At 45.2% G+C, this 12,891-nt stretch overlaps 1 protein-coding gene across 16 annotated transcripts in view; it reads left to right on the plus strand.

The window, feature by feature from the left end:
- Positions 1–184: 184 nt before the first annotated feature.
- Positions 185–12,891, plus strand: part of GPHN (gephyrin) — a 279,302-nt gene continuing 266,595 nt past the window's right edge. For 15 of the 16 annotated variants that reach the window (XM_084521331.1, XM_084521346.1, XM_084521348.1 and 12 more), the window contains exon 1: positions 185–338. In XM_084521331.1, coding sequence (XP_084377457.1) covers positions 275–338 — 64 coding nt within the window. In that variant the 5' untranslated portion in view covers positions 185–274. The remainder of the gene's footprint in view (positions 339–12,891) is intronic. The other variant, XM_084521344.1, reaches the window with a different exon arrangement.

Genomic DNA, 12,891 nt, shown 5'->3' on the forward strand with positions numbered 1-12,891 from the left:
CCCTCCTCTCCCTTCCCTCCCGTCCCCTCCCCGCCGCGCTCGGCGCTCGATTGTTGCTGCCTGGGCGCCGCTCCCTCCCCTCTCCTCCCCTCCCCTCCCTTCCCCTCCCCTTCCTCCGCCCCTGCCCCGCGCGCGCGGGGCCGGCGCTGGCCCCGCCCCTCCCGCCGCGGCCCCGCCCCGCCCCCTCTCTGCGCTCGCGCCGGTGCCGCGCGCGCGCCCCCTCCCCCCGGCGGCCGCCCGCCCGCCCGTCAGTGCGGTGGCTGCGCCGGGCAACATGGCGGCCGAGGGCATGGTCCTGACCAACCACGACCACCAGATCCGCGTCGGCGTCCTCACAGGTAGCGCCGCCGCCACCGGGGGGGGGAGCGGCCGCGGCTCCGCGCCGGGCCCGGGGGGGTTCTCCCGCCGCGCTGCCGGCGCTGCGCAGGGAGCCGAGGCCTCGGGGCGGCGCGGCCGGGCGCTGCGGGCCGGGGGCGGCGCCGCTGCCCGCGGGAGGAGGCGCCCCCTGCGCCGCGCGGGGGAGGGCCGGGGGCGGCCGGGCGAGGCGCGGGCGCTGTCCCGGAGCGCGGTGCTGAAGCGGCGGCGCTGGGCTCGGCGGGGCCCCGGCCCGGCCGGGAGGGCGGCTCGGAGCCGCCGCCTGCCGCCCCCGGCGCGCCCTGCGGCCGCTGAAGCGGCGGCGGCGCCGCCGGGCTGCGGGGGGGGCTCCGCGGGGCGGCCGGCAGCGGGCTGAGGGCTGAGGGCTGCGGGGCTCCCCCGCGCCGCTCCCACAATGCACCGGGCACGGCCCCGCTGCCCGCTCCCGCTCCCGGCCCCGCGCGGGGTCCCGCAGCGCCGCCCGGCCGCGCCTCCCGCCCGCTGCCGCTCCCCGCACGGCTGCGGCTGCCCCGCGGGGACGGCCCCGGGCCCGGCCACACCGCCTGGGGCCTCGTGTGAGGGAAAAACGAGGGGCAGGCGGCTCTAGCCCCCTTCGCCCTAACGCCACGGCTTTGAGCTGAACCTGACAAATGCTGCCAGGAATTATTCTCCTGGTGTGGTGGGGACGCTGGCTTCGAACGGTTTCACAAGGCTCTCTTTGTCTAATCCATATATATTTATAAGCGTGGAACCAAATCTTACATAAACGTGTCACTTGGATATCATGTCCTTGGCCAAACTAAATTGCTTTCCCTTCTGACACTTCCTGTAACCCCTGGAAGACAATGTTTGTGCCCTGAGGGCTTGGACTGCCTCCTTCCTGCTGCTCCCAGCTGTGGAAGGACAGCAAACTTCACAGTTCACTCTTTATTTTTTTTTGTTCCATAAAAATGAACTAATAGCTGCTTCCTGGCTGGTGGATGAAAGAGTAAGTGTAGGAATGGACAGATTTAGTATGATCACTGAGTTTTTCATTTCATCATTTAGAAGAGTGCAGGGGTCAGAAGTTAGGTAATGGACATACCGTGGCTTGTTTAGCTTTTCCAGTTATGATCATAGCCATGTGATGGGTTTGCTACCAGTATGCGTACACCTGGGTTTGTCATCGCAGGCATAGAGGTCTGCGTTCCTGTCAGACCTGCTGTACTCATAGTACAGAAGGCAGCATTGCTGCACCGCATCGTAGTGCTCAGAGGGAATTTCAGTGTACTTAGGAGTAGCCCCTTTGAATGACTTTGGAATGTATGCTTACACTTGGGGGTCTTGTTAGTCTTGCCTCTTGTTGAGATTGAGGCACATGGCTCTAGGGTGTATTGATAAAAGAAAAGGAACGTTTGTCTTGTAACTTAGAGTTGATTGCATTAAAAAATAAATCTGTAAGTTATTGTTGTAGGTGTTGCTTAGTAGACCCTTGTGTTTGTTTGTGCATTGCCAATTTCCTACTTGGAAAGAAATTACTGTTTCCTTGCTTGTGACAAATTAAGGTAGAGAAATAGAAAAAGTAGAAATAATTTGTTTATTTTTGCATAGCCAAAGCAATGTGTTTTGGCCAAACAAAATTGTGCAGAATGCAGCACCTTGCTCTTTTTGTTTGTTAATTTTACATGTCAACAGCTCTTATATCTGGGCTGTCTTTTAGTCAAGAGTCAGTGAGGAAGAGAATGGAGTTCATAATTAAGATAGGGTTCATAACTAAGATATTGGCTCAATGTGAAAGAGATGTCTCCCTGCAATCTGGAGAGGTACCTTAGTGTATACAATACCTGCTGACTTGCAGATGTCATTTGTGTTTATTTCCAAGTCCCTATACAGAAAGTTGTAGAGTTGAGCCTGTTTGCTGAGATAGGAGGGAATACTAACAACGACAGATTACAAAGCTGTGAAACTTGTTGTAAACTGGAGCATTGCGTGCTATGTGAGCAGGAAATCTCACCAATTTGTCAGTAGGAGATTGAGTTCTAATCATTTCAAGATGCTTTGCAACATGTGAAAAGAATGAAGCCATGAAAATGTCATATTCAGTGGTCAGTGGTAGCGTGTAAGGACTGGATCAGGTGGGAGATGCTGCTTGCTGAAGTTCCAAACCTTGGTTTTCTCTCTGCTACCATTGATGTGCAGTGCAGGTGCATGAACTAACAATGAACTTCAGCGTGGTGTTGTCATAAGGTTGCCCTCATGGTAAAACACATTTTAAAAGGACTCGAATGTTACCTGTCAGATTGGTAAACTTTTCTGATGGAGAGTGAGCTAGAGAGATGTGCTGATGATGGCCTAAGCTTGGGCATTTAGCACTTCAGACATCTTCCTATAAAAAAAGAAACATGGGGAAACAAGAAAAGTGGTGTAAGTAAACAGGTGAAAAAGAGGAAGAATACATTGGTTAAAAAAAAAAAAAAAGTGATGGTGAAGGTTGCACGATATGCACACTCTGTCTGCAGTCTTGTACACCAGTGCATCCTTAATAAGCTACAACTCCTCTTCTGGCAAAACTCTGGGTGCATGTTGTGAGCCTGTCATGTTTGCAAAACCTCTCATAAGGAGTTTGTTAATGAGTTACCATTGGAGTCAGGATATTTAACCTGGATCAGTAAATACAGCATTTTTCTAGCCAACTTCAGCATTACAAATTAAGAATGTGTGCAGTGCCTGGGCCTGAATCGATGTTAGGTCACCCTCCCAAGATGGTGACGTTGGTAAAAGTTACATCGCCTGTCACCTTGGTTGTCTGGGGCCTGAGCAGACCCTTGGCCACCCAGAGGGATCTAAATGGTGTTGCCTTAGCCAGGTGGAGAAGAGACTCTGTCTCTCTGGTTGCTCTTTTATTTTGTCCTTTTTCCTTTCCAACCCCATTTTCTTCTTTACCTCTCTTCTTGTTTTCTGTCCAGTAAGCATCTAGTGCTTATTGTTCCATGACAATGGCAGTGACCAGCAGATGGTTACAAGCAAATGCTCTTCTCAGAATATTACTGATTTAAAAAATGGTCAGATAAGGGGTTGGCTAATAAAACTTCCCTTAGTGTTTGTCTCATCTGCAAGAAGGAATCATCACCAGACGCAAACAGCATTTTCTGTTGCTGCTCTTCTTTTTGTGTTGTTTCTTACTCCTTTTACTAAAAAGAAAGTATCTCAGAGCCATTTACTTTTTCAGGATAGCTTTACCATCTGTACTATTGCTGAAAAGGTGGTGATATACAGCTTTTTGCCTTTATGAGACTTTTTTTTCCCTGTAATAATTAAAGTGAGTAAGGGGTTTTGGTGAAATGCAACATGATTTCTTCTTCAGATACTTATTCTTCCTTTTTTCACTAAGTAAAGATTAAAATGTTCTGAATGGCAGTTGTTGCCGTGGGCTGATGCAGCAAAGCAGGCAAAGGTTTCCAGATGCCTAAACTCTGACTTCGGTTGGCCTCTGAATGCTGCGATGTGAAAGATGACATTAGCGTCATGAAGTGTCCGAGCACGTTTAGCTGGTTGAAGTAGCACAGCACGTGCACGCTGGGTCTGAACTGTTCCTTGGAAGCAGGCATGCTTCTTGGGTAGTGGGAGCTTGGTCTGCTCGACAACACCTTCCAAACAAAGAGGTGGAGTGGATCTGAAGGTCAGTGATGGAAAAAACGATTGTAAAACTCACATTGAGAACAGTGGGCACCAGTATAGTTTAGGTATCGGTATCTGTTAGACACTGTTTTAGAAACATACACAGTTGGTCTTCCACCTAAAAGATAATTTGCCCATCTTCTACCTTGAGAAGTAGCTTCTCATGACTTTCCTGGAGGGCTCTTCCTCTTGCAAGCCCCAAGGTCTTTTCTCAGTGGTGGTGGTGGTCATGTTTTTGATGTGCATTACAACTTAGGGTGAGCTTTCCCACAGAGGTCGAGGTGGGAGCGTAAGGGCTGATGTTAAGTTTGTTGGGAGATGCTGTCAGATCGCCTTAACTGCCTAAATTGAAGTTGGTTGGGGTTTGCCTGTGATCTGCCTTCCCCTCAGTAAGTGCATCTCAGCGGACACTCATCTTCCACGCGTAGATTCAAGTCAGTGCTTTTCCTGGCAGCCTCACTTTTCTCCCCGAGGCTCAGCTGACCAAATGACTTCTGGAAGTTCAGAGGAGCAGCCGAACCTTCCAGCTCGAGCAGCCCCGATACTCCTCTTGCTGAGTGCGAGGCTCTCGTGCTGTTGACTTTATCCATAGTACCTGGGAGACCCCTCTGCCATTTGTAGCTCCAAGTCTTCACACAGGCATTTCTCCTGGGTTTTGATATGGCTGCCACGAAAACCTTTTATGTTGCTTGACAGTGGTCCATGCAAACGTCCGGTTTCCTTTTTATAATTTCACAGTGCTGAAGAGAGGAAGTAAGTCCTGAATCTAGCTTTTTTTTTTTCTGATTTTTAATGTGTTCCATGGAAAAATGTTGGTGACTGGACTCTTGCTGATAAAGCAGACTTTTACCTACCGTTTAATTTGCCTGCTACAATAGTTCTCTTTTGAACTGAAGGAAGAGAAGATGCTGAAGTTACAAATATGGAAGACAAATTATTTCCCTGTTATAAATGAATGTTTATTTAATACCTACTAATGTAAGCAACGGCCATTCATTTGGAGGTCTGTGTGTGCTTACAGAGCAGGGGTGAGAAGTCGGGTCTAAGCGGTGTTCCTTGGTTTGGCGTTCCCCTATCCCGATGCACAGTGGAAAGCCTCCCATCTTACTGCATGCTCTGTGCCTATTGTTTGTATTTGGCAGTCCAGAGCTTACCCATAACATTCACTTGCCTTGCAGTGTATTTGTCCCCTTTTTTGTAAAGTTGGAAAATTCCCTGTGTGTGTTTACCCTAAAAATCAGTGATTGCTCTCCAGTGTGGGCTCCGTGAGAGCTAACTTCGGTCTGGCATAACCTGGAGTTGGCTGGCTGGCCCCGTTAACTGATGGTCACCCGGTGTGTGATCGGCCGGCTGTGCTTTGGAATGTCTGGCGTACAAAAGCCTGATAGGCAGACCCAAATCTCTCCCCTTAGTTTTGATTTAGCTGTATCTTCTTGTTTGTTTGTTGGCTTTTCTCAAGGAAGAGCGGCGCATATTTGTTGAAAGGTACTTGTATACCATATCAGAATGTCACCAATAACTTTCCTAATGTTGCCTCAGATGACCTTTTAGAAAGAAAACGGTGTTGGAATCTGAAAATGTCTATCTTGGAATTTTACTATACTTTAAAAGCAAAAAAGTTTGTTGCAAAGTGCCCTTCTGGAGTGAAAGTTAAGATTTTCACATTGCTTACATTCAAACGGAGAAAGTTTATTTTGACAACAGGAGAAAGATTTATTTCTTTTTCCTTATTCAGACAGTTGAAACAGCTTTTACCAACAGGGTTTTACTTCTTTTTTTCTTTTTTTTTTTTCCTTTGAGCTAGTATGGTTTTTGCTGTCTGCAATTCGTGAGCCTGATTCTGTGCAACTGGAGTACATGGTAAATAAAAACGAGAGCAAATTTTAATTTTAGCTCAGAATATTTACAGGGTCTTGAAGTGTAGGTTAAATAAAACAAATAGTTTGTGTACGTTCCTACATATAGTATGTAAACCCTTATGGGTTGGATTGAAATAGTGTTATAGCGGTGCAGCCCTGCTTATGGCAGGACTCTTGTTGCAAGGCTAGCAGAATGCCTGAAAAAGCTGCTCTTGGGGAATAGGAGGGTAACAAGCATATGGGAAGTGAGAAGGAAGGACTTTGTATGTGGGGTGGATTTATCTAAAAAAAAAAAAAAAGTATTATAGCCTGTTAGTTTTTTAGCTTTTTTTAAAATCCTGCAACAATTGAGAATACTAAGTTGAAGTTTGCAGGGAGCAGTAATTGCATAAAAAGCGCTTGGGAAAAATTGGCTTAATTAGGCAGTTTTCTTAGAAAAATCTAATTCTGCAAGTAAGAGATGTGTATGCGATGTGTTTTGTTTACTTGTTTTGCTACTTGTTTGTTACTAATTTAGTGAAGCTTATTTTATGCCTAACTTAGTCGTCAAGTGGAAAAAATTAGCATAAGCCCTCCAGAATAATGTTCCTCTACGTGCATTTTGCATAATCTTGCAAATCAGGGCTCTATCCTACCATTACAGGGCGGGTGAATGACATTAATGGCATTGCAGCTCCTTTGGTAAGGAATGAGCTGCGTTGTGCTCCTAGCACTGTGAGAGTAACAGCCAAGCTTCCCCTGGCTGACTCCCATGAATGGCGGGGTGCTGCAGCGCCTGGCTGGGAGCACCAAAGCGTTCGTGGTGTGTGTGTGGGGTGCCACGATCTGAAGGAACGGACCCAGCGTTAATTTAGTTCCATATGCACGGGTGTTACCTAGACCAGTAATCGTTACGTTTTGTGTTTAATAGGACACTTCATTATGTACTTACCATACAAATCATAGTAGTAGACCAATACAACAGGGTAGTAAGTACTGCATGCATATTTAAGACTGACTGCGACTATAGAAATATGTTTCTTAAATGTACCTTTTACTTTCCCAATTAAGTTATCACTTACTATATGGTAGAGTGAAGAAGCAGAGGGCATACAAGCTTTGAATGAGAATATATTTGGGGCTTTTGAGAACTTAGTGTGTAGTTAAGAAATTCTTAGTTTTCTGTGCTGTGCTGTGTATTGTAGGGAACTTAAATTCCATGTGGAATATTTTCTCTTGACAATTTTTTCTTTTATTTATTTTGTTTGATTTCCTCTGCATTATTTTGTGACTTTTGAGATGTAAAATTGGGAAGTAGAAATCTAAGTACGTGGTGTGGCTTTTCATGGTTGTGTGGGCTTTTTTAATTATGTATTTTTATTTAATTTTAATTTTATTTGATCAGATTTTAAAGCATGTTGTGGAGGATACAAATTCATACTGAGATCTTGAAGTTGTGCAACTTGCCCCTCTCTTCAGACATTGTTGATTCTAAAAAATGCCAACTTATGGACAGGCTTTGATTGTACAGCCTCAGCTGGTAGCATCTTTAGTAAAATCATTGTGGTATCTTTGATTTTGGCTGTCCAAGCAAGCGTAATGGATAAATAACAACAGGCACTGCGCGTACACTGCTGATGGAAGGGCGAGGGCTTCTCTCGGTGACTTCTGTTCCTGCCTGTTTGGTTGCTGAGATCTGTGTCTATGTGGTGCTGGTTTTGAGGACTGAGAAAAGCACCGTGTCCTACCGAAAAAGATGGAAGCATTTACTAGGAAGCAAGCTGTTACTCAGAATCATTTTAGGGGCAGCTGTATGGGTGAAGACCAATATGTATTCTTTAGGAGTTAAAATGAATTGCTGTCAAGTATCCTGCAGGCCTGACTCAGAAAGGAAAGGTTCCTGGGACCTGTGCAGATGATGGAGTATGCACAGATTGCCATTAAAAAATAGCCCTCCCTCCCTTTGTCCCTGAGCAAACTGCCGTTCGTGCACCGGGATAGGACATTTAGAAAAGGGCTGACATCAAGGACGGAGATAAAGTGTCACAAGTCTGTAAAGCCTTCGGCCAGCAGAGAAGACCTGGAGACACCTGAGCGTGGCAATAGTTATGGATCTGGAAAACCAATACACCTCTTCTCGGCTATCACTTATCCCTTCCTGAAACAACGTTCATGGGGTTATGCCTGCAGAGCAGCTTGTAAAGAAGAAGATGCTGGGGTCAGGCAGGTACGTATCCTTTTATGTAGGTACTTGCAAGTCTGGTCTTGGGAAAGTCTGGGTGGCATTTTGTGTTTCTGGAAGAAGAAAAATTCCAGGAATTCCTATAAATATTGGGTAGGTTTCCACTGATGTGGTTCTTTCATGTGCTGTAGGGTAGTGCCGTGGCAGTGTAGGTAGCTGAGATGCCAAAGGCTTACTGTATGCTCCCTGTCACAGTCTTTGTGTCAGAGAATAACCAGGAGAAAGTGGCAGGATGCCTACAAGTAAGTACATATCTGGCGACAAAATTGCCTGTTGCTTCCAGAAAGAGCAGAAAAAAAGAAAAGAACATTAAAAGGAAAAGGTATTTCTCACTTCCTCTTTTTTTAGCTTCGTTTTCCTTTTCAGTTGTCTAAATACTCGAGGGGAGACATTAAATAAGCCTGCAGCAAGTCAAGAATCCTCAAAATCGTCTTCCTTGGAAAAATGAGCTTTAAATTAACCATACTGAGGAGCAATGTTTTGAAACATCTTTAAAAGGTAGCGCAGGGACAAAGCGTTTCTGTAGATAATACCCAGAAAACTCCAGAGATGCTGGAAAAATGCGGCAACAGATGCTGGTGCATAACCCCCTCTAGGTGGAACGTCACTACTGTCATTAAGCTCTGATTTCATACGTTAAGAAAATGTAGAGAACACATTAGAACAAGTGGTATACAAAGGCAGGTTGGGAGGGAGTACTTCCCACTGTAATGGCCAGATTTTTTCCTGCCATCATCACGATGTTCTTGAAGAACTGAGTCTCATACAGTCATTCTGGTGACGGTCCTTTGCCTTGACAGCTGGATGTAGTAGATGAGTGAGGTGTAACTCCCTAGTTACTGCTGTTAGGTGAGTCTCTATGAAACTAGTTCTAGTTAACTGCAAAATAGACTTACGGTAGGCTTTTTGGTGATGCTTTGATTGAACAGGCTGAACAATCTGTGGCAGGGGATTTTCTTTTCCTCCCAGCTTCCCATTGTGAGGGATTCCAAACCGTGGAGTAGGTGCAAACGTTTGATCCAGCATTTACTTAGCAGAATGAAGAAGACTGGAAACAGGTAAAAGTCATGGAGAATAAACTGGAAGACTTAAGAGGCTGTTTAGATTTCTGAAAGAACTTACAGCTTTTTTTACAGCTTTTTCAAGTAAATGTGGCTACAGAACAGTGCTGTATGGCAGAGTTACTTAGAGGGACGGCGAGGCACAGAACTTGATGCAGTTGGGACAGTCATGTCAGTAAGATGCATATGATTGGGGTTGGGTGTGTTTAAATAACTACAGAATCCAGTGCTGTTCTGACACCTGTCTTTTATGAGCACTCTGTTCCTAGCAGGGAGGTAAGCTGTAAAAATTTGAAGTCTGATCATGCCAGTTAAATTCCAGTGGGGTAAGAATTAAAACGATTACTAGTGTCTCCAGTGGGTGGGACCTTCTCATCTGAGGGAGAAGCAGGCTTTTTTCTTTTATGCAAAAACAAACTTAGTTCATGCTACAAGCAACAGCTGAAAAAGCAACTGCTGAAGAATCTCCTGTGATTGTTAAGCTTTGAGGATGCTCACCTGCCTGTTCCTGTTCCTTTATTCCAATGGAGATAACTAGTTTAGGCACAATGGTTTTAGTACTTTCTCTTTGGCTTAGCAGTTGATCAAAGAGAATTAGTGAAAATATCAGTTGTCGTTTCACCATTGTTTTGTCAGAAAAGGGTCCAAGTAGCCTTTTTTGAGTGCTTTGATGAACAGAACATCTTTCTGGAAAAGGCATCTGAGGCAAATTTCTGTATAGCACTAAACTGGGACACATGGATTGTCCTTAATATTAGAAAAATCTCTTAATTCCGTGATAGCATGTCTTATGTTTGGTTATTGTTACGTGTAAGATGCTGTGAAGGCTCATCAAATTGTAAGGGAGATTTTGGCTGTGAAATAGGAATCATTTTCAGAATTTCTTACCAGAATAGTTTCAGCTTCCTGGTACCCTCCCCAGTAATTCTAGCAAGTCTTCATAGTCAGATTATTCCTAGTCTCCTTTGTTCTGCACTAAATAAACAGCTGCTAAAAGCATTTAACCCATATTTTAGCCTCTAGAAGGTAAATTCAACTGTGCATAAGAAAAATATGCAAACAAAAACCAGGTTAAAATGAATGGCTAAGACCTCATTAGCATCTAGAAAGTATCTGACAACTAGGGCATATTCAAGAGCTTCCTCTATGTTTAAGATACTGTGAAAACACCTGCCTGGAGCCATTTGATGCAGTGGCAAAGTCTATATTATAATTCACTCAAAGCATAAATTTAAACCTAAACCCATAGATGCCAATGTCCCAACTAACAGCCCTTTCAGTGGAATGCAGGCAGGTACAGAAACTCCTTAAATTTGGATAATTAGATGCTCTCTCAATTCCACAACCATAAATAGAGAGCTTCTTAAAATCTTTGGTTTGGTGCTCTTCGTACGTAAGCCTTTTGGCTGTTAACTCAGCAAGACAATTTGTCTTTTGTGGTTTCAGTCCATTGAAGCAGTGTCTATGCCAGAAAGTAGAGCAGCCTGAGAGAAGCAGGTGTGGAGAGCAGCACCCTTAGTGCTGGGGACTCCACCCCCACAGTGTTCATGGCATTTTGCTGGCTCTAACCCCATGGAGTGGACCCTGACCAGTGGTTGGCGTGTGCTGGGGATGCTGGTGGAGACAGGCAAGTTTAGCTCTGCCCAGAAGGAGGCCGATGTCGGTGCTTGGATTCTTCACTGCAGCGGGAACCAAGGTGTGGTGGCCAGGGACTGTCAGTATTAAGTAAAAGTATTTCAAAATGCCCAAATGAGCCACACCACTGCAATTTGTACAGAAGCAATAGATGAAGAAATGGCAGAAAAATCATGTTTACGCTAATACTTAGTTTGAACAGGCCCCACCTGTACTTACGTGATTTATCTGTCAAAAAATGCATGCAGCAGTTTGTCAGGATGTTATCTTCCTGCCTTGCTGCATCTCAAGCTGGGATGTTCAGACTCCTCCCGGTGTAGCTTGCAGGCTTCTCTAACTGTTCACCCGCCTGGAGCCCAGCGGGGCTCTCTCCAGGTTCGCCTCCACTGTCAAATGTTTCAGGCTGTCGTTCCTTACTTGTCCCCTCCCCGTGCTTTTGCCTCTGTTCAGTCACGTGCTGTCTTGTGGCTTATCCAGCTGCTGGCTGCTGTGGGCAGCGTGCTGCTGCTTTTCTCTGTGCCTCTTTGCAGTTGTGTGCTGGTTCTGCCCTGCCAGGCGACCCAGCTGACCCGCGCAGAAGGCTGGTTTCCTGCAGCCTGAACACGGCGAGTCCACGCAGCGAGGGATTGCAGCAGTGCCCGCGTGAGGGAGCGGCTGGATTGCCCGGCACATCTAATTATGTGTTGGTTTGTGTAGTTCACCTAGGTTAATTCAGAAGATAGTCCTGACACTCCTGTTTCTTACTAAGCATTTTCTCCTTGCTTGCAAGCGTTGCTTTGCCAGGCCAGGTACCTCTCAGTGGTATTTGCTGGCTTGCCCTGACTGACAAGCAAAGACACTGCCTCCACTGAATAGCAAGCAGGAGAAAACACAGTGAAGGGAGGGAAGAGTTTGGCTGTTACAGGACATAATTTTAGCCAGGGTGTAATTGGAGATATTTTCCCACTTTGTATATAAACAACTGTTTCATTTGTGTAGTAGCAAGGTGGAAGTGAAGACTCTGCTAGACATTTGTGCTTAATGAAGAGCTAAGCACTGGGTAATTGAAATATGGTAGAGCAACTACTTCTGCAGTGCTAAACTTGGGAAAAGGCAAACTCCATTATGCATTTATAGACAAATAGGAAGGCTGGATCTCTGCTTTTATTAATATGCTACATTTTAATACTTAATTACAACATATGTTTCTTTAAATTATCTTGGCTAACATATGCCTGATAAAGAAAGCTAATTTGAAGACTGCGTATTATTTTTAAATGTATATCCATATATTTAAAATAATATATATATGACAAATTACCCATTTCTACCAGTTTTCATTTGTCTTCTGATTAAAAGACTTGTTTGCCACCATTGTATTGGTCATCTTATTTACACTTGGACTAGTTTTTCCAAGCATATCCCTATTAGAGAAATTAACTAATAGGCTGACTTGGAGGATGCCAATGTGATGTGTACTATGTGGCAGTAGGTATGCTCTTGCCTTACTTTTATTTAGTTGGATGCCTGTCTGTACACCAAGTATTGAAAAACCTGTGTGCAAGATAGTTTTCTAATTTCACTTCTGTCCTGCATTCCTTCTTCTTGCGGACCTGAGCAGAATCATTGCCTTTCTCTTCAGTGGATTGTTACCCGTGTGATGGAGGTAACAGGAACCCCCCGTCACAGGCATCAGCTGCTTGGGTAAGTCAGGCTTTGGGGTTCCCAGTACTTCAAAAGGGGGGGGGGTTGGGTGAGGTGAGGAGGAGAATAGCTCAGTTATATAATTGTGGTCAGGAAACCCTGTGCATTTAAGGCCTTATTTCACTTAAAATCAGAAGCCTGCTGCTGCCTGCATTTGTTCAATATTGTACGTTGCCATGGTCTCCATGGCTACTAGTTATCTAGTGACCATGTTTTTGGCATCCAAATGCAGTGCTTGGAGATAAAGCTCGCTAGCTAAACTCGATTTTACAAGTTGCAATATAAGTAACATCTTCAGCATTGAGATACGTTCATAATGGAGATAAAGAGGAATTAGGATTTAAAATAGCAGAAAATACTGAAATGATGTAGTCACAGGAAAAAAGCAATCCTAACACTGAAAAACACTCCTTCTAGAAGA

This window comes from Aythya ferina (assembly GCF_964211825.1).
Source record: "Aythya ferina genome assembly, chromosome: 5".
NCBI classification, from domain to species: domain Eukaryota; kingdom Metazoa; phylum Chordata; class Aves; order Anseriformes; family Anatidae; genus Aythya; species Aythya ferina.